The sequence below is a fragment of the Ranitomeya variabilis genome, chromosome 2 (genome assembly GCF_051348905.1).
Source record: "Ranitomeya variabilis isolate aRanVar5 chromosome 2, aRanVar5.hap1, whole genome shotgun sequence".
Taxonomy (NCBI): Eukaryota; Metazoa; Chordata; class Amphibia; order Anura; family Dendrobatidae; genus Ranitomeya; species Ranitomeya variabilis.
The window spans coordinates 1,062,704,915-1,062,730,532 of NC_135233.1; the positions used below are offsets into that span (position 1 = coordinate 1,062,704,915).

The following is a 25,618-nucleotide window of genomic DNA, read 5'->3' on the forward strand; positions in this document are numbered from 1 at the left end:
GGATGAAAACTAAGAAACACACCAGACATGTCAGGGATAAAGTTGTGGAGAAGATTAAAGCAGGGTTAGCTTATAAAAAAAAAAAAAAAAGAGCAAATCTCTCAACATCTCACAAAGCATTATTCAATCCATCATCCAAAATGGAAGGAGTAAGGCACAACTGGAAAACCTACAAAGACATGGATATCTGCCTAAACTGACATCGTAGCAAGGAAAGCACTAATTAGAGAAGCAGCCAAGAGGCCCATGGTCACCCTGGAAGAGCTGCGGAGATAGAAGGAGCTGGCAGCGTCTGGAAGCTCTCCGGCCCAAGATGGCGCCGAGACTGCAGAGGAGGCGGCAAGGGCGAGCGCAGCATATCTAAGGAAGATGGAGGTGATCGCTCGGCTGGAACGCTTTGCGAGGTCAGAGGAAGCTGCTAATGAGCGGTCAGCGGCTGAAGGTGAGAGACCTGAAACAACATATGGCCCTGAGGAACAACAAGAAGGAGGGGGCCAGTCGCAGAGCAGTGGGGAGGAACAGAGATCCCATGATGTGGATGCACATGCTGACCAGCTTGAACAGCCAGACACACTAGACATAGCAGAGCCGACGCTCAAAGATATATTCTCTGTGGTGATGTACAACAAGTCTGCCCCTGCAGCTCTGGACAGTCGTGTGGATGAATTAAAGGGAGAGATGGGTGCGATTAATGCTGCAGTGCGCAAAGTTGAACAGAGAGTGGAGGTGGTGGAAGAACGTGTGGAGAGCGCTGAAGACCAGGTTAATGAACTGATGAAAAGAGAAAACAAGTATGAGCAGCGTATAGCTGAACTGGAATTTAAAACTGATGATCTTGAAAACCGCTCCCGCAGGAGTAACCTGAGGATTGTGGGGGAGCCAGAAAAAGCGGAAGGAAATAACCCCACTGAGTACATTGAGTCATGGCTGAAAAACACTGTAGGAGGGGATGGTCTCACTAAAATGTTTTCCGTTGAAAGGGCACATCGTGTGCCCAGTAGACCCCTGCCACCAGGATCATCCCCAAGAGTCATCTTGGCTAAAGTTCTGAATTATCGGGACCGGGATACCCTGCTGAGGAAAGCCAGGAACTGTGCGGATCTAGCCATAGACGGCAATCGCATCTCCACTCCATCTACCCAGATTATTCTGCAGCCGTCCAAAAGCTCCGAATGACGTTTGGAGAAGTCAAAAGGCGACTACGAGACTTGGATTTGCGCTATTCAATGATTTACCCAGCTAAGCTGAGAGTCGCTGCTTTGGATCGGGTGCACTTTTTTTCAGAATCCAGAGGAAGTGACACACTGGCTGGATTCTAACACCAAAAATATCAGAGCGGAACGGTCCCGCTGAAGCAGACTGAGTGATGTGGAAACAGTGATTACCTGTTATTCAGTTTGAATTTGATAAGTTAATGGTCATCTCTGAGATGACATAATGCTATGCTGGTATATGTGGGTTGTGTTCGGCGGCGCAACGGATATTGCAGTTTGATAAATGTGGACGGGAGAGTAGTTGGAGCATTGAGCTTGTATTGTTAGGCTATAAAAACGCCCTCCTAGATCTCAAACAGAGAGGGAGAGTGAATTCTTATCAGCTTAAAAGTTGTGGGAGACAGTTTTTCGGGAGGGGATGGAAGGGAAAGATGGGAGTTATTTCGCTTGGAAGGTTGGGACGGCGGGGTAGAGGCGGGAAGATGGGGGGGAGGGCAAGGGGGGGGGGACCGAGACCTCCTTTCTTAATGAGTCAAAAGTTTGGTACTGTGATATATCATGGGGAGTAGATTTAAAATTATAAGCTGGAACGTTAGGGGACTCGCCAATGTCTCAAATCGGGCCGCAATTCTACAATATCTGCTGAAACTGAGGCCCTCAGTGATATGCCTTCAAGAAACACACCTGGTAGAAGACAAAGTAGCTATGTTACAAAAAAGATGGGTGAGGAAGGCTTATCACTCGACGTACTCAGCCTATGCTAGGGGAGTGTCGGTATTAATCAACACTTCTACTCCATATGAAGAAGTGGAGGTTATAATAGACAAAGACGGGCAATACGTGTTTATTGTATGTAAGATATTGCATAGATTATTATGTATAGTGTCTTTATATATCCCTCCACCGTTTTCGGGAAAAAAGATACAGGAAATTCTGGACATATCAGGAAAATGGACTGGAGTCCCGTTGCTTGTAATAGGAGACATGAATAATATTGCAAATGATCATTGGGATAGGGGCAAACATACAGGGAACAGAGAGGGAGGGAATGTAACACCTTTTGGAAACTACATGAGGGAAATTGGATGAATAGACTTGTGGAGAGTTCGAAATATGGAGAACTACACTTACTCGTGCTACTCGGCGACGTATGGTTCCTTGTCTCGCATTGATGTGGCTTTGGGAAATGAAGGGATGGATAACTTGGTACAGGAAGTGGAATATTTGCCCAGAGTTCTATCGGATCATTGTCCTCTGATGGTATCTCTACAATTGGGAGAACAGGGGAGGTTGGCAGGTATGGGATGGAAAATTCACCCCTAGTTTGGGATACTATGAAGGCGTTTTTGAGAGGGATCTTATTCAGAGAAGTATCTCGATATAAGACTAGGTCTCAAAAACTAGATAAAGCAGTGATGGAGGAATTAAGGGCAGCGGAGGAGGCATTGGGGGCACAGTGTTCCAAAGCTACGCAGACCCGCATGAGAGTGGCCCAGTCGGAGGTTAATAAACTTCACATCCGTAAGGCAGAGAGATTGCGGGCATTTCAGAGCGAGGCATTCTATGCGGAGGGTGAGAAAGTGGGGCACCTGCTCTCAGTGGTAGCTTTGGCACAACGGGAATCCTCGCATGTATACGCAATTAAAACAAAGGGAGGTAATGTGGTTACACAAGGGGATCAAATTTTGGATGTATTTAAACAATTTTACAGTGAGTTATACTCCTCTAAGATACATAAAGGTCAAGAGGAGATGAACAGGTATATGAGTGTGATTAAGCTTCCTAGACTAGGTGATGAAGATAGAGAATGGATGGATAGGCCGCTTGCAGCGGAGGAGTTGAGGGTGGCACTGGCGGACATGGCGGGGTAATAAGGCCCCGGGGGCGGACGGCATTCCGGTAGAGGTGTACAAAATTGTTAATGAAGAAATAATAACTAAATTGGAGAAGGTATTTAATGAGTCATTGGAGAGGGGAATACTACCTACATCTATGCGAGAGGCCATTGTTGTGGTCATTCCTAAAGCTGATAAGGATCCGCTGAATCCGGAGTCCTACAGACCAATCTCACTCCTTACAGCGGATATAAAGATTTTGGCGAAGGCCTTGGCCAACAGACTAACCCATATGATTGATAAAGTAATCCACCCAGATCAATCTGGATTTATGCCCAACAAATCTACAGCAATCAATTTAAGGAGACTATATTTAAATATGCAAATTCCAGCCGAAAATGCTGGAAAGAGAGTGGTGGTGTCTTTGGATGCCCATAAGGCCTTTGATTGTGTAGAATGGAATTATTTGTGGTCGGTTTTGTTGTGCCTTGGGTTCGGGCCTAAGTTTATATCTTGGGTGGGGTTGCTATACTCCTCTCCAATGGCAAAAATTAGAGTAAATAATAAATTATCTGATAGCTTCTCATTGCATAGGGGTACAAGGCAGGGGTGCCCATTGTCTCCGTTGCTATTTGCCCTAGCTGTGGAACCCTTGGCCACTAAAATAAGGGAGGCACGAGAGATAAAAGGATTTGTCTATGGAATGAAGGAGGAGAAGGTGTCTCTGTATGCTGACGATATTTTGTTATTTTTGGGGGACTCGGGAGAATCTGGATAACGCGGTGGCATTAATTGAGGAATTTGGGGAATTCTCGGGACTCAAAATAAATTGGGACAAATAGTGCATTATGCCCATTGATGAGGTAGAAAGGGGTACTGGGGAGGTGGAAATGTCAGCAAAATTGAAGGTAGTTTCGAAATTTAAATATTTGGGGATACAAATCGCCCTTCCTCTGACGAGGTGTGAAGAACTTAATCTAAGCCCTCTGCTACAAAAAATACGTACCAAAATTTCGGCGTGGAACAAACTACATCTCTCTGTAATTGGAAGAGTGAACCTTTTGAAGATGATTGTGATGCCGCAGTTGTTATATGTACTGCATAATTCTCCAATTTGGATTCCACAGAGTAGGTTCCGTAAAATCAAATTGCTGTTTGGCAAACTAATATGGGGGGGCGGTTGGAAGCCCAAGGTTTAAACAAGAAACTTTGCAGAGGCCAAAGGCGGAAGGGGGCTTGGCGCTCCCTAACCCTTGGGTATATTTTTTATCAGCACAATGCCAGCATATTGGAAGATGGGGGGAGGAGATGGGAAAGGGGCAATCGCCCAGTAGTTTGAGATATTTGTTTGGAAAATGGCCTCTGGGTGAGAGTTTGGAAGGGGAGCAATTTTTGAAATTGGGTTCTCGGTTTCCTACTGTTCTCCTAATTCATAAGGTATGGGAAAAAGTTAAACAGATTAGGGGTGTCACAGGCCTTACCAAATACTCTCCTATATGGGATAATATAAACTTACAAGAATTTAAGCAAATGGAAGAATATGGGCCATGGAGAGAGGCAGAAATTAGATAGATGGGTCAGCTACTGGGTCAAGGGGGACTTAAGTCATTCGTGGAGTTACAAACAGAATTCCAGTTATCACATATAAATTTATATAATTATAAAAGAATTCAGCATGCGTAACAGTCGCAATGTCGGAGGAAACCTATTGAGATCCAGATTGATATCACACTGGCTTCCATTTTGGAGAACTGCGGGACAAGGGGGGCAATTTCAGAAGTGTATAGAGATAGTCAAACATCCCATCAAGTCTAGAGTGAACTGGGAAGCTGAATTGGGAGAGATAAATGATGATAGATAGGAATCTATTTTAGAATATGTGCCTAAGATCTCTATGAGCGAACCTGGGAGGATGTCTCAATTATATGTGATCCATAGAGCTTACAGAACTCCCGATAGACTGTTCAAGATGGGTTTGAGGTCTGATTACGAGTGTCCACGATGCTCGCAGGAACAGGCAGACATGTTACACATGCTGTGGCACTGCCCTAGATTGTCTGCCTTCTGGACAGTTGTTTTGAATCGGATTGAATTGGTATATAGGTGTGTCATTCCCAGAGACCCTTTGGTCTGTATATTAGGCTACGTGGAAGAAATAGCAGTGGTATCTATGGTTAAACTGGCGATTGCTAGACTGTTATTCATAGCAAGGAAATTGATAGCTCGGTTCTGGATCAGGGAGGAGCCTCCGACTAGACGAGACTTTCTTACGCAGGCGGATCATATAAATTTTATTGGAAAAAAAGTATCTATGCTAAGAGAAATAAACTAGATGTATTTCAAAAGATATGGCAGCCATGGATAGAATGGAATTAGAATTGTGGGGAGGATGCATAATGGTATAGATTATGTTCATACTATACAATTGTATTTGAATTGGGGAAGGAATATCGGATGGGAAATTGGGAAGGCATTAACCCCTTCACCCCCAAGGGTGGTTTGCACGTTATGGACCGGGCCAATTTTTACAATTCTGACCACTGTCCATTTATGAGGTTATAACTCTGGAACGCTTCAACGGATCCTGGTGATTCTGACATTGTTTTCTCGTGACATATTGTACTTCATGGTAGTGGTAAAATTTCTTTGATATTACCTGCGTTTATTTGTGAAAAAAAGGGAAATTTGGCGAAAATTTTGAAAATTTCGCAATTTTCCAACTTTGAATTTTTATGCAATTAAATCACAGTGATATGTCACACAAAATACTTAATAAGTAACATTTCCCACATGTCTACTTTACATCAGCACAATTTTGGAACCAAAATTTTTTTTTGTTAGGGAGTTATAAGGGTTAAAATTTGACCAGCAATTTCTCATTTTCACAACACCATTTTTTTTTTTAGGGACCACATCTCATTTGAAGTCATTTTGAGGGGTCTATATGATAGAAAATAACCAAGTGTGACACCATTCTAAAAACTGCACCCCTCAAGGTGCTCAAAACCACATTCAAGAAGTTTATTAACCCTTCAGGTGTTTCACAGGAATTTTTGGAATGTTTAAATAAAAATGAGCGTTTAACTTTTTTTTCACACAAAATTTACTTCAGCTCCAATTTGTTTTATTTTACCAAGGGTAACAGGAGAAAATGGACCCCAAAAGTTGTTGTACAATTTGTCCTGAGTACGCTGATACCCCATATGTGGGGGTAAACCACTGTTTGGGCGCATGGGAGTGCTCGGAAGGGAAGGAGCGCCGTTTGACTTTTCACTGCAAAATTGACAGAAATTGAGATGGGACGCCATGTTGCGTTTGGAGAGCCACTGATGTGCCTAAACATTGAACCCCCCCCCACAAGTGACACCATTTTGGAAAGTAGACCCCCTAAGGAACTTATCTAGAGGTGTAGTGAGCACTTTGACCCACCAACTGCTTCACAGAAGTTTATAATGCAGAGCCGTAAAAATAAAACAAACATTTTTTTCCCACAAAAATTATTTTTTAGCCCCCAGTTTTGTATTTTCCCGAGGGTAACAAGAGAAATTGGACCCCAAAAGTTGTTGTCCAATTTGTCCTGAGTACGCTGATACCCCATATGTGGGGGGGGAACCACTGTTTGGGCGCATGGGAGGGCTCGGAAGGGATGGAGCGCCATTTTGAATGGAATGATCTGCAGGCGTCACATTGCGTTTGCAGAGCCCTAATGTACCTAAACAGTAAAAAAAAACCCACAAGTGACACCATTTTGGAAAGTAGACCCCCTAAGCAACTCATCTAGATGTGTTGTGAGAGTTTTGAACCCTCAAGTATTTCACTACAGTTTATAACGCATAGCCGTAAAAATAAAAAAAAACATTTTTCCCCCAAAAATTATTTTTTAGCCCCCAGTTTTGTATTTTCCCAAGGGTAACAGGAGAAATTGGACCCCAAAAGTTGTTGTCCAATTTGTCTTGAGTACGCTGATAACCCATATGTTGGGGGGAACCACCGTTTGGGCGCATGGGAGGGCTCGGAAGGGAAGGGGCGCCATTTGGAATGCAGACTTAGATGGAATGGTCTGCAGGCGTCACATTGCGTTTGCAGAGCCCCTGATGTACCTAAACAGTAGAAACCCCCCACAAGTGACACCATTTTGGAAAGTAGACCCCCTAAGGAACTCATCTAGATGTGTTGTGAGAGCTTTGAACCCCCAATTGTTTCACTACAGTTTATAACGCAGAGCCATGCAAATAAAAAATATTTTTTTTCCACAAAAATTATTTTTTAGCCCCCAGTTTTGTATTTTCCCGAGGGTAACAGGAGAAATTGGACCCCAAAAGTTGTTGTCCAATTTGTCCTGAGTACGCTGATACCCCATATGTGGGGGGGAACCACTCTTTGGGTGCATGGGAGGGCTCGGAAGGGATGGAGCGCCATTTTGAATGCAGACTTAGATGGAATGGTCTGCAGGCGTCACATTGCGTTTGCAGAGCCCTAACGTACCTAAACAGTAAAAAAAAACAAGTGACACCATTTTGGAAAGTAGACCCCCTAAGCAACTCATCTAGATGTGTTGTGAGAGTTTTGAACCCTCAAGTGTTTCACTACAGTTTATAATGCATAGCCGTGAAAATTAAAAAAAAAAAATTTCCCCCCAAAATTATTTTTTAGCCCCCAGTTTTGTATTTTCCCAAGGGTAACAGGAGAAATTGGACCCCAAAAGTTGTTCTCCAATGTGTTCCAAGTACGCTGATACCCCATATGTTGGGGTAAACCCCTGTTTGGGTGCCCGGGAGAGCTCAGAAGGGAAGGAGCACTGTTTTACTTTTTCAACGCAGAATTGGCTGAAATTGAGATCGGACGCCATGTCGCATTTGGAGAGCCCCTGATGTGCCGAAACAGTGGAAACCCCCCAATTATAACTGAAACCCTAATCCAAACACACCCCTAACCCTAATCCCAACCCTATTCCCAACCGTAGATGTAATCCTAACCCTAACTTTAGCCCCAACCCTAACCCTAACTTTAGCCCCAACCCTAACTGTAGCCTTAACCCTAACCCTAGCCCCAACCCTAAACCTAGCCCTAACCCTAGCCCCAAACCTAGCCCTAACCCTAGCCCCAACCCTAACCCTAGCCCCAACCCTAGCCCTAACCCCAACCCTAACCCTAGCCCCAACCCTAACCCTAACCCTAGCCCTAACCCTAGCCCTAACCCTAATGGTAAAATGGAAATAAATACATTTTTTAAATTTTTTATTTTTCCCTAACTAAGGGGGTGATGAAGGGGGGTTTGATTTTACTTTTATAGCGTGTTTTTTAGCGGATTTTTATGATTGGCAGCCGTCACACACTGAAAGAAGCTTTTTATTGCAAAAAATATTTTTTCGAAACCACATTTTGAGAGCTATAATTTTTCCACATTTGAGTCCACAGAGTCATGCAAGGTCTTGTTTTTTGCGGAACGAGTTGACGTTTTTATTGGTAACATGCTCGGGCACGGGAGATTTTTTGATCGCTTTTTATTCCGATTTTTGTGAGGCAGAATGACCAAAAACCAGCTATTCATGAATTTCTTTTGGGGGAGGCGTTTATACCGTTCCGCGTTTGATAAAATTGATAAAGCAGTTTTATTCTTCGGGTCAGTACGATTACAGCGATATCTCATTTCTATCATTTTTTTTATGTTTTGGTGCTTTTATACGATAAAAACTATTTTATAGAAAAAATAATTATTTTGGCATCGCTTTATTCTGAGGACTATAACTTTTTTATTTTTTCGCTGATGATGCTGTATGGCGGCTCGTTTTTTGCGGGACAAGATGACGCTTGCAGCGGTACCATGGTTATTTATATCAGTCTTGTTGATCGCGTGTTATTCTACTTTTTGTTTGGCGGTATGAGAATAAAGCGTTGTTTTTTGCCTCGTTTTTTTTTTGTTTTTTTTACGGTGTTCACTGAAAGGGTTAACTAGTGATATAGTTTTATAGGTGGGATCGTTACGGACGCGGCGATACTAAATATGTGTACTTTTATTGTTTGATTTTTTTTATTTAGATAAAGGAATGTATTTACGGGAATAATATTTTTTTTTTTTCTTTATTTAGGAATTTTTTTTTTTCTTTTTTTTTTTTTACACATGTGGGATTTTTTTTTCTTACTTTTTTACTTTGTCCCAGGGGGGACATTACAGATCGGTGATCTGATAGTGTGCACAGCACTCTGTCAGATCACCGATGTCACTTACAGCGGTGCAGGCGTACCAGCACCTGCACGGCACCCGGAAGTGATCCCTGCAGGACCCGGATGCAGCCCCGCGGCCATTTTGGATCCGGGGCCTGCAGGGATAGGAGGTAGGAGACCCTCGCAGCAACGCGATCACATCGCGTTGCTCCGGGGGTCTCAGGGAAGCACGCAGGGAGCCCCCTCCCTGAACGATGCTTCCCTGTACCGCCGGCACACCGCGATCATGTTTGATCGCGGTGTGCCGGGGGTTAATGTGCCGGGGGCGGTCCGTGACCGCTCCTGGCACATAGTGCCGGATGTCAGCTGCGATAGGCAGCTGACACTCGGCCGCGATCCCCCCGTGAGCGCGGCCGATCGTGCTGGACGTACTATTCCGTCCTTGGGAATTAGGGCCCACCCCACATGGACGGAATAGTACGTCCAATGACAGAAAGGGGTTAAAGGGGTCTCGAAGGAGGGTGGGGTGGGGGGGAGTTTTGTTCATAAAATATATGATTATATGTGAACAACAGCTTGATGTCTTTTGTTATAATTGTTTTTCCTTAATAAAAATGTATCTGATTAAAAAAAACATGGTAGAGGCCGCATCATGCTGTGGGGAGGCTTTTCTTCAGCAGGGACAGGGAGGCTGGTCAGAGCTGATGGGAAGATGGCTGGAGCTAAAGACAGGGCAATCCTGGGGGAGAACCTGTTAGAGGCTGTAAAAGACTTGAGACTGGACTGTAGGTTCACCTTCCAGCAGGACAATGAAACTAAACATACTACCAGAGCTACAAAGGATGCTTTAGGTCACACCCTATTCATATGTGTGAATGGCCCAGTCACAGTCCAGACATTAATCCCATTGAGAATCTGGGACAAGACTTGAACATTTCTGTTCACAGATACCTCCATCCAATCTCAATGAGCGAGAGCAAGTGTGAAAAGAAGGAGAAAAAAAACTTCAGCCGTTAGATGTGCAGAGAAAGATCAAAAAAACTGGCAGTAGTAATTGTAGCAAAAGGTGGTCCTTCAAAGTACTGACTCATGGGGGCTGAATACAAATGCACTTCACTCTTTTCAATTTTATATTTTTTACATCATCAGAAATCCATATAATTTCCTTTACAGGTCACAAACAATTACTTTGTGTTGAAATATTACATAAAATCCCAATAAATACATTTAAATTTTTGGGTATAACGTGAAAAAACTTGGATAAGTTCACGGGGTATGAATACTTTTTCAATGCACTGTATGCTTTAAAATAATATGCAAATTTGACTTCTGCTTTACTAAGGTATGTTCACAATGAATGTTATAGTGACTGGGAAACATTCCTATCATATGAATCTGTCTGTCGTGTTCCTCATTTGCTGCGATGCCGTATTTTACATAATGGTATGTTCACTGTAGCACTGTCACCAGCAGGAGATTTCTTGCCAGATAGTTCTCAGTGTGCTCAGGACTGTGTTCAAGTTAATAATGCCCTTTATTAGGCTTCGCTTACCCGAAGGTATTGTTTGTAAAGATGATTAATAAATGGATCATACTCGGAGGAGTCATAATCGTTCATAAATGCACAACCCTGGAGGAAAACAACGACATCATGTGAATATTAATCAATCCCACAGCTCCGGCCCAAATCACAAATCATCTACATGTTATTATTACTAAAAAAAAGGATTAAATACTAAACATATATTAATAAAAACAGATCAGCAAAAGAAATATTCAAAATATTGTTTTCATGTGCAAGAGTATAACTGAAATAATACTGCCCCTATGTACAAGAATATAACTACTATAATACTGCTCCTATGTACAAGACTATTACTACTATAATACTGCTCCTATGTGCAGGAATATAACTACTATAATACTGCCCCTATGTACAAGAATATAACTACTATAATACTGCTCCTATGTACAAGTATATAACTACTATAATACTGCCCCTATGTACAAGAATATAACTACTATAATACTGCCCCTATGTACAAGAATATAACTACTATAATACTGCTCCTATGTACAAGTATATAACTACTATAATACTGCCCCTATGTACAAGTATATAACTACTATAATACTGCCCCTATGTACAAGAATATAACTACTATAATACTGCTCCTATGTACAAGAATATAGCTACCATAATACTGCTCCTATGTACAAGAATATAACTACTATAATACTGCTCCTATGTACAAGAATATAACTACTATAATACTGCTCCTATGTGCAGGAATATAACTACTATAATACTGCCCCTATGTACAAGAATATAACTACTATAATACTGCTCCTATGTACAAGACTATTACTACTATAATACTGCTCCTATGTGCAGGAATATAACTACTATAATACTGCTCCTATGTACAAGACTATTACTACTATAATACTGCTCCTATGTGCAGGAATATAACTACTATAATACTGCTCCTATGTACAAGTATATAACTACTATAATACTGCCCCTATGTACAAGAATATAACTACTATAATACTGCCCCTATGTACAAGAATATAACTACTATAATACTGCTCCTATGTACAAGTATATAACTACTATAATACTGCCCCTATGTACAAGTATATAACTACTATAATACTGCCCCTATGTACAAGAATATAACTACTATAATACTGCTCCTATGTACAAGAATATAGCTACCATAATACTGCTCCTATGTACAAGAATATAACTACTATAATACTGCTCCTATGTACAAGAATATAACTACTATAATACTGCCCCTATGTACAAGAATATAACTACTATAATACTGCTCCTATGTACAAGAATATAACTACTATAATACTGCTCCCATATACAAGAATATAACTACTATAATACTGCTCCTATGTACAAGAATATAATTACTATAATACTGCTCCTATGTACAAGAATATAACTACTATAATACTGCTCCTATGTACAAGAATATAACTACTATAATACTGTCCCTAAATACAAGAACATAACTACTATAATACTGTCCCTAAATACAAGAATATAACTACTATAATACTGCCCCTATGTACAAGAATATAACTACTATAATACTGTCCCTAAATACAAGAATATAACTACTATAATACTGCCCCTATGTACAAGAATATAACTACTATAATACTGCTCCTATGTACAAGAATATAACTACTATAATACTGTCCCTAAATACAAGAACATAACTACTATAATACTGTCCCTAAATACAAGAATATAACTACTATAATACTGCCCCTATGTACAAGAATATAACTACTATAATACTGTCCCTAAATACAAGAATATAACTACTATAATACTGCCCCTATGTACAAGAATATAACTACTATAATACTGCTCCTATGTACAAGAATATAACTACTATAATACTGCCCCCATGTACAAGAATATAACTACTATAATACTGCTCCTATGTACAAGAATATAACTACTTTAATACTGCTCCCATATACAAGAATATAACTACTATAATACTGCTCCTATGTACAAGAATATAATTACTATAATACTGCTCCTATGTACAAGAATATAACTACTATAATACTGCTCCTATGTACAAGAATATAACTACTATAATACTGTCCCTAAATACAAGAACATAACTACTATAATACTGTCCCTAAATACAAGAATATAACTACTATAATACTGCCCCTATGTACAAGAATATAACTACTATAATACTGCCCCTATGTACAAGAATATAACTACTATAATACTGTCCCTAAATACAAGAATATAACTACTATAATACTGCCCCTATGTACAAGAATATAACTACTATAATACTGCTCCTATGTACAAGAATATAACTACTATAATACTGCTCCCTATGTACAAGAATATAACTACTATAATACTGCTCCTATGTACAAGAATATAACTACTATAATACTGCTCCCTATGTACAAGAATATAACTACTATAATACTGCTCCTATGTACAAGAATATATCTACTATAATGCTGCTCCCTATGTACAAGAATATAACTACTATAATACTGCTCCCTATGTACAAGAATATAACTACTATAATACTGCCCCTATGTACAAGAATATAACTACTATAATACTGCCCCCTTTATACATGAATATAATTGTCACCACCTCGCGGTCCGGGGCACCTACTTTCTCTTCCCCGCCTGTTCTTACCTCCTCCGGTTCTGTCCTGAGCCAGCAGGGTCACGCTCCGGTCATCCGCCGGCGCTCCGGGGTCCATCCCTGCAGACATGCTGCCCGGGTCCTTGCTCCCATGTCTGCTGCACTTCCTCGTTCCTCTCCCTCTCCTAGGGAGTGCATAGGGGGCGGGCAGGCCAGCTCTCTGGCTTCTTAAACGGCCAGCCCGTTCCTACTCACTGCCCCTCCTCCCGGCCTATCACCTGCAGGCTGGAGGGATAAAAGGATCTCAGTCACTCCTGGACTCCGCCTGGGCAACTTCTATTATCCTGAAGTTGCTGCTCCAGGTCTTGTCCTGCTATGCTTACCAATCCAGTTTGCCTGCCTTACTCTGTGTTCCTTTTTCCCCTAGGATCGTGTCTGGCCTTCTCGGCATCCTGTGTCCTGGATCCTGGACGATTCCCTGCAGTCTTCAGCCTGCTTCCTAGTTCCACGTTCTGCCCTGTCTTTTCAGTTCATTTCTCCCCAGCCTCCTAGGTCGGTTTAACACAGGTGTCTGCTTCATCGGACCCTCTATTGGTGGTCAAGGGGAAATCCCTGTATAGGGGTCACTCCAAGCCTTGGACTCCTTAGAGGCACCCTGGTGTTGTGGTCCTGTGGCCCTCCTTTGGGGAGTCTCCCCTAGTATTTGTATTACTTTACAATAAACCTTTTGAACCTGCTTTCTTGGTCTGGCTCTCCCTTCCTGGTATCAGCAACCGCTGTATTTGCGGTCCAGAGGGTCCACCCGATAGACCCATCTGTAGGGCGTGACAGATTTTGCCCAGGCCATGGACCCCGCTGATGCCAGGTTCGATGCTCAGAGGGAGCTTGCTAGTCTCCGCCAGAGCCAGGAACAGGTTGTTGTGTTCATGCGGACCCTTGAGGCCCGTCTAGGTTCCCCTCAGGGGGTGGATGCATCTTACTCCTCTCATCTTGCAGATCTACATCAGGAGCTGGATCAACAAGGACGGATACAGACCCAGATGCTGGAGTACATGACGTCTGTTGACGAGCGGCTCTCGAATCTACAGCGGTCTCCTCCTGCCCCGGTTACTGCACCCGTGTTGGATCCCGTTGCCGTAGGAGGCGTCTTCTCTTCCCCTCGTCTCTGCAAACCCACCAGGTACTCTGGGGATCCAAAAATGTGCAGGGGTTTCATCAACCTATGCCAGCAGCATTTCAGGCTTCTCCCTCATCAATACCCTACGGATGTGGCGAAAGTGGCCTTTCTGGCATCACACCTGGAGGGCGAGGCCTTGGCCTGGTTCAACCCACTACTGGAGAGAGAGGACCCCATTGTATCTGATCTGCGGTCCTTCTTGGACACCTTCCGGAAGATCTTTGATGAGCCAGGTCGAGTGGCTTCGGCCACGGAGGAGTTGTTCAGCTTACAGCAAGGTACTCTCTCGGTTGGCCAATACGCCATACAGTTTCGCACTTTGGCTTCGGAGCTTCGCTGGTCTGACGAGCCCCTGATCGGTGTCTTCCGGAGAGGGTTATCCAGTCGCCTGAAGGACGAGCTTGCCGTACGAGACCTCCCCGATACCCTGGACGAATACATCTCCCTTGCCGTCCGGATGGACCGCCGCCTACAAGAACGCACCAAGGAGAGAGCCCAGGAGAGAAGACCACCTCGATTGGCACCCTCTTTACAGAGGCCCCTGTTACCAGGTAACGCCTCGTCTGCCGAAGCACCCGAACCCATGGAGGTGGATCGTCTCCGGCTGAGTCCCCGGGAGCGTGAGGAGAGAGTCGCCCGGAGGTTGTGTCTCTATTGTGGTGGCTCCAACCACTTCCGCCGGCAATGTCCCAGAAGACCGGAAAACTCCTCCACCTAGGACAGGTAAGAGAGGCCATCCTAGGTGAGAGTGATACCTCTCTACCATTAACTGTTTCCATACAGGTGAAAATTGGTGACAGGCGGTTCTCAGAGTTGGCATATTTGGACTCGGGATCTGCAGGTAACTTTATTCAGCGAGACATGGCTCTCCGCCTCGGCATCCCTATACACCCCCTGCAGCATCCCCGCACCATCACCTCCGTTGATGGGAGACCCCTACAAGACTCCGTTGAGGGCATTACCAGTGAGGTGGAGATTCAGATCGGAGCTCTCCATACTGAGAGGATTGCCTTTCTCGTGCTACCCACTCTCTCCCCACCTTTCTTGCTCGGTCTGCCATGGCTGCGTATGCATGAGCCAGTCATTGACTGGCGAAGTGGGGAGATCCAGCGTTGAGGTTCGGCCTGCCATAGCCATTGCCTGCTGTCCGTCCGGCCTATCCGTTTGCCTCCCTCACCTACGTCCTTGCCTGGACTTCCGGAGGCCTACTGGGCATATGCGGACGTCTTCGATAAACGAGAAGCAGAGGTCTTGCCCCCGCACAGGCCTTATGATTGTCCCATCGATTTGGTTCCAGGTGCCTCTTTTCCTACAGGACGAATCTACCCACTGTCCCCTGCTGAGACCCAGGCGATGTCAGAATACGTCACAGACAGCTTGGCCCGGGGATTCATCCAGAGGTCCACATCCCCTGTCGGAGCCGGGTTCTTCTACGTGAAAAAGAAGGACGGGTCTTTGCGTCCTTGCATTGACTACCGTGGATTAAACGCCATCACGGTAAAGAATAAGTACCCTCTGCCTCTTATTCCAGAACTCTTCGATCGGCTCCGGGGAGCCCGGTTGTTCACCAAGCTGGACCTGCGAGGGGCTTACAACCTTGTCCGCATCCGGGCCGGTGACGAGTGGAAAACCGCCTTCAACACCCGTGACGGTCACTTCGAATACCGGGTGATGCCCTTCGGACTGTGCAATGCACCAGCCGTCTTCCAGGAGTTCGTGAACGACGTCTTCCGTGACTTGCTGTACGTATGTGTTGTGGTATACCTAGATGACATCTTGGTTTTCTCCCCAGACCTACCCACACACAGAAGAGACGTCCGACGAGTTCTCCTTCGATTACGGGAGAACCGCTTGTACGCCAAGTATGAGAAATGCCTCTTCGAGCGGTCTTCTCTGCCGTTCCTTGCATACATCGTCTCTGACTCTGGGCTGGAGATGGATCCTGATAAAGTGTCGGCCATCATGAACTGGCCTCGGCCGGTCGGGATCAAAGCCATCCAGCGCTTCTTGGGATTCGCCAACTACTACCGGCAGTTTATCCCGCACTTCTCGGATCTGGTCAAACCCCTCACTGCACTCACACGCAAGGGAACACCTGCTAATGGATGGGCTCCAGAGGCTGAGTGCTCCTTCCAGGCACTCAAACGGGCCTTCTCCTCCGCACCAGCCCTGCACAGGCCCGTCGCTGAGAAGCAGTTCTTTCTGGAGGTGGACGCATCCTCCACAGGTGCCGGGGCCGTCCTCACGCAGAGAGCCGCCTCCGGACGTAAGGTCTCTTGCGGCTTCTTTTCGAAGGCCTTTTCCCCCTGTGAGCGGAATTACTCCATTGGTGACCGTGAGTTGCTTGCCATCAAAATGGCCTTGGAGGAGTGGCGTTACCTCCTAGAGGGAGCAGTGCACCCGGTGGTGATCTACACTGACCACAAGAACTTGGCCTATCTCCACTCTGCCCAGAGGCTCAATCCTCGCCAGGCCCGTTGGTCTTTATTCTTTGCCCGGTTTGATTACCGTCTTCATTTTCGTCCCGCAGATAAGAATATCAAGGCTGACGCCCTCTCCCGCTCTTTTCTTACCGACGATCATGAGGAGGAACCTCGTCCCATCATCGATCCATCCAAGGTGATCATGGTTGCACCGCTCCGACTGTCGCAGGTACCCCCAGGGAAGACGCTGGTGCCTGAACCTAATCGAGAACGCATCCTCCGCTGGGGACATTCCTCCTTACTAGCTGGGCACGCGGGTCTGACTAAGACCCTACAGTTGATCGGCCGGTACTACTGGTGGCCTGGGATGCGTCAAGAGGTGACAGACTACGTCTCTGCCTGTTCTTCCTGTGCCTGCAACAAGACCCCCAAACGGCTTCCCGCCGGTCAACTCTTGCCCTTGCCTGTACCATCAAAACCATGGCAACACATTGCGATGGACTTCATCACGGATCTTCCTGCATCCTCCGGGAATACTGTCATCTGGGTCGTGGTGGACAGATTTTCCAAGATGGGTCACTTCGTTTCTCTGCCTGGTCTTCCTTCGGCACCCAAGCTGGCCGAGTTGTTTGTTCTACATATCCTCCGGTTGCATGGGTTACCCTCCAACATTGTTTCCGATAGGGGAGTTCAATTCGTGTCCCGATTCTGGCGGTCTCTCTGCAGGAAACTCGATATTACCTTGGACTTCTCTTCGGCTTATCATCCACAGACTAACGGACAGGTGGAACGGGTAAACCAGGTGTTGGCAGGTTATCTACGGCACTTTGTCAACGCACACCACGACAACTGGACGTCCCTACTGCCTTGGGCGGAGTTCTCGTACAACAATCATGTTGGTGAGTCTTCACGTAACACTCCATTCTTTATTGTATATGGGCAGCACCCGAGGATCCCGACCCCCTTGGACATCGCTACTACCAATCCTGCAGCAGAGGCCGTGGCTCGTGACTTCGCCGACATCTGGAACAAGACTCGTGTAGCTCTTGTGAAAGCATCCCAGCGTATGAAGGACCATGCCGACAAAAGAAGACTTGATGCCCAGATGTTTCAACCGGGTGACAAGGTATGGTTATCAGCCAAGTACGTCCGCCTTAAGGTGCCCTCCTTCAAGCTCGGACCTCGGTACATCGGACCGTTCGAGGTGTCCCGGAGACTCAACGATGTGTGCTATCAGCTACGACTGCCTCCTTCTCTGCGAATACATAATTCTTTCCACCGTTCCCTCCTCAAGCCTGTGATCCTCAACCGCTTCTCCCAGGATCCGGGAGAGCGTCCTCCTCCTATATCGGCCAATGACGAGTATGAGGTCAGTGCCATTCTGGACGTGAAGAAGAGAGGGCGTGCCACATGGTACCTGGTCGACTGGAAGGGGTTTGGTCCTGAGGAGAGGTCCTGGGAACCGGAGGGCAACATCCATGCTCCTCGTCTCCTACGTCGGTTCCTTGCCAGTCGCCGCCCGGGGGGGCCTGGAGGGGGGGGTACTGTCACCACCTCGCGGTCCGGGGCACCTACTTTCTCTTCCCCGCCTGTTCTTACCTCCTCCGGTTCTGTCCTGAGCCAGCAGGGTCACGCTCCGGTCATCCGCCGGCGCTCCGGGGTCCATCCCTGCAGACATGCTGCCCGGGTCCTTGCTCCCATGTCTGCTGCACTTCCTCGTTCCTCTCCCTCTCCTAGGGAGTGCATAGGGGGCGGGCAGGCCAGCTCTCTGGCTTCTTAAACGGCCAGCCCGTTCCTACTCACTGCCCCTCCTCCCGGCCTATCACCTGCAGGCTGGAGGGATAAAAGGATCTCAGTCACTCCTGGACTCCGCCTGGGCAACTTCTATTATCCTGAAGTTGCTGCTCCAGGTCTTGTCCTGCTATGCTTACCAATCCAGTTTGCCTGCCTTACTCTGTGTTCCTTTTTCCCCTAGGATCGTGTCTGGCCTTCTCGGCATCCTGTGTCCTGGATCCTGGACGATTCCCTGCAGTCTTCAGCCTGCTTCCTAGTTCCACGTTCTGCCCTGTCTTTTCAGTTCATTTCTCCCCAGCCTCCTAGGTCGGTTTAACACAGGTGTCTGCTTCATCGGACCCTCTATTGGTGGTCAAGGGGAAATCCCTGTATAGGGGTCACTCCAAGCCTTGGACTCCTTAGAGGCACCCTGGTGTTGTGGTCCTGTGGCCCTCCTTTGGGGAGTCTCCCCTAGTATTTGTATTACTTTACAATAAACCTTTTGAACCTGCTTTCTTGGTCTGGCTCTCCCTTCCTGGTATCAGCAACCGCTGTATTTGCGGTCCAGAGGGTCCACCCGATAGACCCATCTGTAGGGCGTGACAATAATTACTATAATACTGCCCCTATGTACAAGAATATAACTACTATAATACTGCCCCTATGTACAGGAATATAACTACTATAATACTGCCCTGTGTACATGAATATAACTTACATAAGGATACATGCATATGTTCAGTATTTGCAGCAGAAAAATCTTCCGCAAATACTCGAGTGTTGGCAGGATAAAGACTGTGTAAATTATGAGCATTTTTTGCCCATTCATTTGTCTATAACTTTACCTTCTTATTGCAATATCGTAAGTACTGAGCCAGAAGACGTCTCCTCCGCTTTTCTATATCCTCACTGGATTGGTTATCGATGTATTTCTCGATGGCTTTCTGAATGGGATCTGCCACTCGTTCTGTCCACCTCTTGTGCTGGATCTCCCTCCTGCACTGCTCAGCCTGCTCTGTCTGTGCCACATACTCATCCACTGTCTGACCAAATGCAAAAATGTCAAAGCCAATAAACTAAAAATATAAGAAATTATATATAAAAAAAACATATGAGGTGGGGTCATCAGAACGTGTATTGATTTTTTTTTCGATATTCTGTGACTGTGCAGTAAGCACAGTACATAGAGAGGCAAGTAACTAACCCCTTCAATCAAGACAAGAACCCAAAGCTCTCCTGACTACTGTTCGAGTTGTGATGCTGGCTCCCATTCCTGATGCTGGCTCCCATTCCTGATGCAGGCTCCCATTCCTGATGCTGGCTCCCATTCCTGATGCTGGCTCCCAATCCTGATGCTGGCTCCCATTCATGATGCTGGCTCCCGTTCCTGATGCTGGCTTCCGCACCTGATGCTGGCTTCCGTTCCTGATGCTGGCTCCCGTTCCTGATGCTGGCTTCCGCACCTGATGCTGGTTTCCGTTCCTGATGCTGGCTTCCGTTCCTGATGCTGACTCCCATTCCTGATGCTGGCTCCCATTCCTGATGCTGGCTCCAATTCCTGATGCTGGCGTCTATTCCTGATGCTGGCTCCCATGCCTGATGCTGGCTCCCATGCCTAATGCTGGCTCCTATGCCTGATGCTGGCTCCCATTCCTGATGCTGGCATCCATTCCTGATGCTGGCTCCCCTTCTTGATGCAGGCTCTCATTCCTGATGCTGGCTTTCATTCCTGATGCAGGCTTCCATTCCTGATGCTGGCTCCCATTCCTGATGCTGACTTCCATTCCTGATGCTGGCTCCCATGCCTGATGCTGGCTCCCATGCCTGATGCTGGCTCCCATTCCTGATGCAGGCTCCCATTCATGATGCTGGCTTTCATTCTTGACATAGGCTCCCATTCCTGATGTAGGCTCCCATTCTTGACGCTGGCTCCCATTTCTGATGCAGGCACCTATTCCTGATGCAGGCACTTATTCCTGATGGTGACTCCCATTCCTGATGCTGGCTCTCATTCCTGATGCAGGCTCCCATTCCTGATGCTGGCTTCCATTCCTGATGCTGGCTTCCATTCCTGATGCTGGATCCCATTCCTGATGCTGGCTTCCATTCCTGATGCTGGCTCCCATTGCTGATGCTGGCTTCCATTCCTGTTGCTGGCTCCCATTCCTGTTGCTGGCTTCCATTCCTGTTGCTGGCTTCCATTCCTGATGCTGGCTTACATTCCTGATGCTGGCTTCTATTCTTGTTGCAGGCTCCCATTCCTGAAGCTGGCTCCCATTCCTGAAGCTGGCTCCCATTCCTGATGCTGGCTCCCATTGCTGATGCTGGCTCCCATTCCTGATGCTGGTTTCCATGCCTGATGCTGGCTCCCATGCCTGATGCTGGCTCCCATTCCTGATGCTGGCGTCCATTCCTGATGCTGGCTCCCATTCTTGATGCAGGCTCTCATTCCTGATGCAGGCTCCCATTCCTGATGCTGGCTTCCATTCCTGATGCTGGCTCCCATTCCTGAAGCTGGCTTCCATTCCTGATGCTGGCTCCCATTCCTGAAGCTGGCTCCCATCCCTGATGCTGGCTTCCATTCCTGATGCTGGCTCCCATTGCTGATGCTGGCTTCCATTCCTGTTGCTGGCTCCCATTGCTGTTGCTGGCTTCCATTCCTGATGCTGGCTTCCATTCCTGATGCTGGATCCCATTTCTGATGCTGGATCCCATTCCTGACATTGGCTTCCATTCCTGAAGATGGCTCCCATTCCTGATGCTGGCTCCCATTCCTGAAATTGGCTCCCATTCCTGATGCTGGCTTCCATTCCTGGTGCTGGCTCCTATTCCTGATGCTGGCTTCCATTCCTGAAGCTGGCTCCCATTCCTGATACTGGATCCCATTTCTGATGCTGGCTTCCATTCCTTATGTAGGTTCCCATCCCTGATGCTGGCTTCAATTCCTGACATTGGCTTCCATTCCTGAAGCTGGCTCCCATTCCTGATGCTGACACCCATTCCTGACATTGGCTCCCATTCCTGATGCTGGCTCCCATTCCTGGTGCTGGCTCCCATTCCTGATGCTGGCTCCCATTCCTGATGCTGGCTCCCATTCCTGATGCTGGCTCCCAATCCTGATGCTGGCTCCCATTCCTGATGCTGGCTCCCATTCCTGATGCTGGCTCCCATTCCTGATGCTGGATCCCATTTCTGATGCTGGCTCCCATTCCTGATGCCTCCTCCCATTTCTGATGCTGGCTCCCATTTCTGATGCTGGCTCCCATTTCTGATGCTGGCTTCTATTCCTGAGGTAGGTTCCCATCCCTGATGCTGGCTTCCATTCCTGATATTGGCTCCCATTCCTGAAGCTGGCTCCCATTCCTGATGCTGGCTTCCATTCCTGACATTGGCTCCCATTCCTGCTGTTGGCTCCCATTCCTGCTGTTGGCTCCCATTCCTGACATTGGCTCCCATTCCTGACGCTGGCTCCCATTCCTGATGCAGGCTCCCATTTCTGATGCTAGCTGTGTAGTTACTGTCCCAATTGGGTACACCTTGCTGCGGTGGGACAGCTCTATGCTTTTTTGATCAAAAATAGTGTTTACTAAGTACCCTATGTTAATTATTTAATGCACTTGCTTTTTTACTTATTTACTTTCATTAGGGTATATGCATGCATTGTCTTTTCTTTGGTTTTGTTTGTTTCCATGGCCAGTGTGAACATGCCTTTATATCATGCATGTTTTCAAGTCATACTCTGGCTCAGTTTTTTTGTTTTTCTAGAAAAAGGAAATGGACAGAACATAGATTCCTTCTCGGTATCTCACCCGCCCCGAGCACGTACCTGGTTATAGAGGTTCTCGGTGTCCAGAACACACTGGGTCATTGCATTGATTTCCCGGCTTTCTTCATCCACTAGTAGCTGAGAGAACAGATCGTTATTGACTGTTATTGGTAACAGAGCACCTAAAACATGCCAGACCCCCAACAATTAACAGCCATTTTCAATGATAAATCCACCCCAAGATTAACACTAATGAGCCCAAAGTCTGTACTTTGGTATTTATTAGTTTGCTCCACACACATGCCAATCTGCATCAAGAAAGCAAGGTTTCCCATCTGCAGCATAGCACCACCAAATTTCAGCAGCGTATTTATAATGGAATCAGTGGCAGAAAACCGATGATGACCCCCTACAATTTCTGCAGCAGATTTACAGTCTGAATTGCCAAGTGTTCACGTGCGCATTAGCCGCATTGAATGGAGCTAATCTGCGTGCGCCTACAAGTCAATATGTGTTATGTCACCTTTTAAGATCCGCAGCAGAAAACGTGACAATCTACTGTGGATTTTCCATTGAAAACAATGGGAGGTGGATTGTGGGCAGATTTTTTATACAGGTTTCAACATAGAAAATGACAAAAAACAACAACTCTGTGAATGCACCACATAGGGGAAGATTTATTAACACTTGTGTTTTATACACTCTGCCCTAAATTTACTAAAAGGCAAAAGCCACTTATTGAATTAATGAAATATATGTTTTAGGCTGTGCAGCCCACGATAAGTTTTTTTTATGCTGCATATTTTCGCTGCGTCAAAACCGCAGTGTCTTCCAGTTCCAGTAAAGTGGATGGGATTTATAGAAATCTTATTTACTGACCTGTGGTGCACATTTCACATCCGCAGCATGTCCCTTTCTCTTGCCGCTACGCTGAGTTTTATGTGCAGATTTTCCCATAGACTTACATTAGATGTGGGGAAATATGCAGTTAAAAAATGCACGTGTGTTCTTAGTGTGTTTCCGAAGTTAAAAAATGCATCAAAAACGCATGTGACCGGCACATATGTGTATTGAAAAAAAGTTTTCAAAGCCAAATACCAGGAAAAATAAAAAAACATGACATATGAAAAACAGAAGAAGCTGCAAAAATGGGATAAAAATGCATGTAAAAAAAAAAACCGCAAAGAAAAAAGTAAGCTTGTTTACATAATAGGTGCCGAAAATCTGCAAAATCAAAAACTCACCAAAAGTTCATCATGGGAACATAACCTTAGGGTCAGAAAATGAAATAGACAAGGGAAGATTTGTGGCAAAAATGACATTTCTGAGTAAAGATGACTAAATCTGTCTAAAAGTTGCTGCCCGCATGCCTCTCTGGTTCTCCTTGACCTCTTTTTCAATGCCCTGTACAAAAATAAACCCGAAGATTTTGCACAATTTGTGACTTTTTGGCACTCTGGTTTTGCTAAAAACTGGCATAAACTGCTTGATAAATGTAGGACGTGTTTTTGTGTGACTATATTTGGTTTGTGTGGTTTTTACAAGTGTTTTTTTGTTTTTATTAAAAAAAACAGACGTTTTTAGAAACACATTTGATGTATTTTTTTTTTCATATACATCTGTATGCAGTGACCTCGCTTGTTAATAAAGGATTAGATGATACCATACTCTGGAAATTGTGAATCAAGTGTGAGATCAGTGTTCATCAGCACTCGTTCACAGCGGCCTACCGGAGGATTCCCCAGTTCCCCTGTCGGCCAGTCCAAGCCTGCAACCACCCATAGCAGCTGTAACTGCTCGGAGGCCGGCCCAAACGCCACGACAGCTGCTTCATTCTCCATAGTCTATTACTGTACCTGGACGTAGGGCTTGTGTGACAGCCAGTCACCGGTCTTCCTCAGAGAAGTGGTAGACAGGCTTCTGGTTACCGGATGTGACGCCGCCAACATCTTGGGTGGGGGAAGACTGCTATGTTTTTGGAATGAATTCCTAAAAGTCACCGACTGAGAAGTAAGACCAGAATGAATCGCACACAGGAGGGAATACGAAGGGGAAACATCCATTTAAGCTACAAAGCTGTCGTTTCATTTCACCATGTACTGAAAAACGGGAAAAAAAATAACAAGTGCAAACACAATTCCGCCATTGTTTCTTTGGGTTTCATGTCTCCACCATTCATTGAGCAGTAAAACTGACCTGGTAACGTGATTCTCCGGGTCAGTATGATGATTACAGCAAAAACAAACTTCTATAGTGTTTTATTTTTTAAATTTTAGGGGTCAAAAAGATGTAGACGTTTGTAAAAAAAAAAAAATTATATGTGGCTTGTGTCGCCATTTTCTGAGACTCATGTGACTTTTCTTTTTCCAGGGCTTGTTTTTACATTAAAAAGGCAATGTGTTTTTTTTTTGAGCACATACAACGTTTTGATTGCATTTTATTGATTTGTTTTTCAAGGGAAGGTTCAGCAACACAGTAACTACAATTCTGGTGTTCGTTTTTTTTTTATTTCTTTTTGGCTTTTAACCCCTTAAAATTGAATCTTTCTGTCGGATCAACCCTCCTAAGCCGTCTATATGGGCATTCAAGGCAAAGGAAGCTGAATAAAATGATACTTTGATATCCATGATCCGATGCCTTATTCCAGAGAAATCCACACTTTTCTTAATATGTAAATGAGCTGTCAAGATCTATGGGCCGGACATAGATCTCCCCGAAAATCTGCCTCCAGAGCTTATTAGAAATGAATGGTGGAGTTACTCGTGTGAGACGCTCAATGACTGACAGTCTGCTTTCCTTATCTACAGGTCTCACACTGGTAACGCCAATAAGCTCTGGAGGCAGATTCTCAGGGAGATCTAGGTTATTGCTACTGGGTTAATATATGGTTTACATTTTTAATTTTAACCGGCCCTTTATGGATATAACTATTTTCATTTTTCTTTATATTAAAACTTGGAAAATGTGGGTAAATAAAAAAACTTTAATAATTTTATTTTTTTTATAATTTTACAACTTTTTTTTTATTAGTGCCAATGTAGAATTTGAACCTGAGATTGTTCTCTTGCTTGTACTGTTTTGAGGTATACTTTAATGCAATATT

General features: G+C 45.2%; 1 protein-coding gene across 4 annotated transcripts in view; it reads right to left on the bottom strand.

Annotated features, from left to right (window-relative positions):
- The window catches only part of FAM228B (family with sequence similarity 228 member B), a 39,895-nt gene that overhangs the window by 4,221 nt on the left and 10,056 nt on the right, over positions 1–25,618 (bottom strand). For all 4 annotated transcript variants that reach the window (XM_077291515.1, XM_077291516.1, XM_077291518.1 and 1 more), the window contains exons 3-6: positions 24,372–24,518; positions 22,576–22,653; positions 19,595–19,792; positions 10,767–10,844 (exon numbers count right to left, since the gene is read on the bottom strand). In XM_077291515.1, the coding sequence (XP_077147630.1) occupies positions 10,767–10,844; positions 19,595–19,792; positions 22,576–22,653; positions 24,372–24,518 (501 nt within the window). The remainder of the gene's footprint in view (positions 1–10,766; positions 10,845–19,594; positions 19,793–22,575; positions 22,654–24,371; positions 24,519–25,618) is intronic.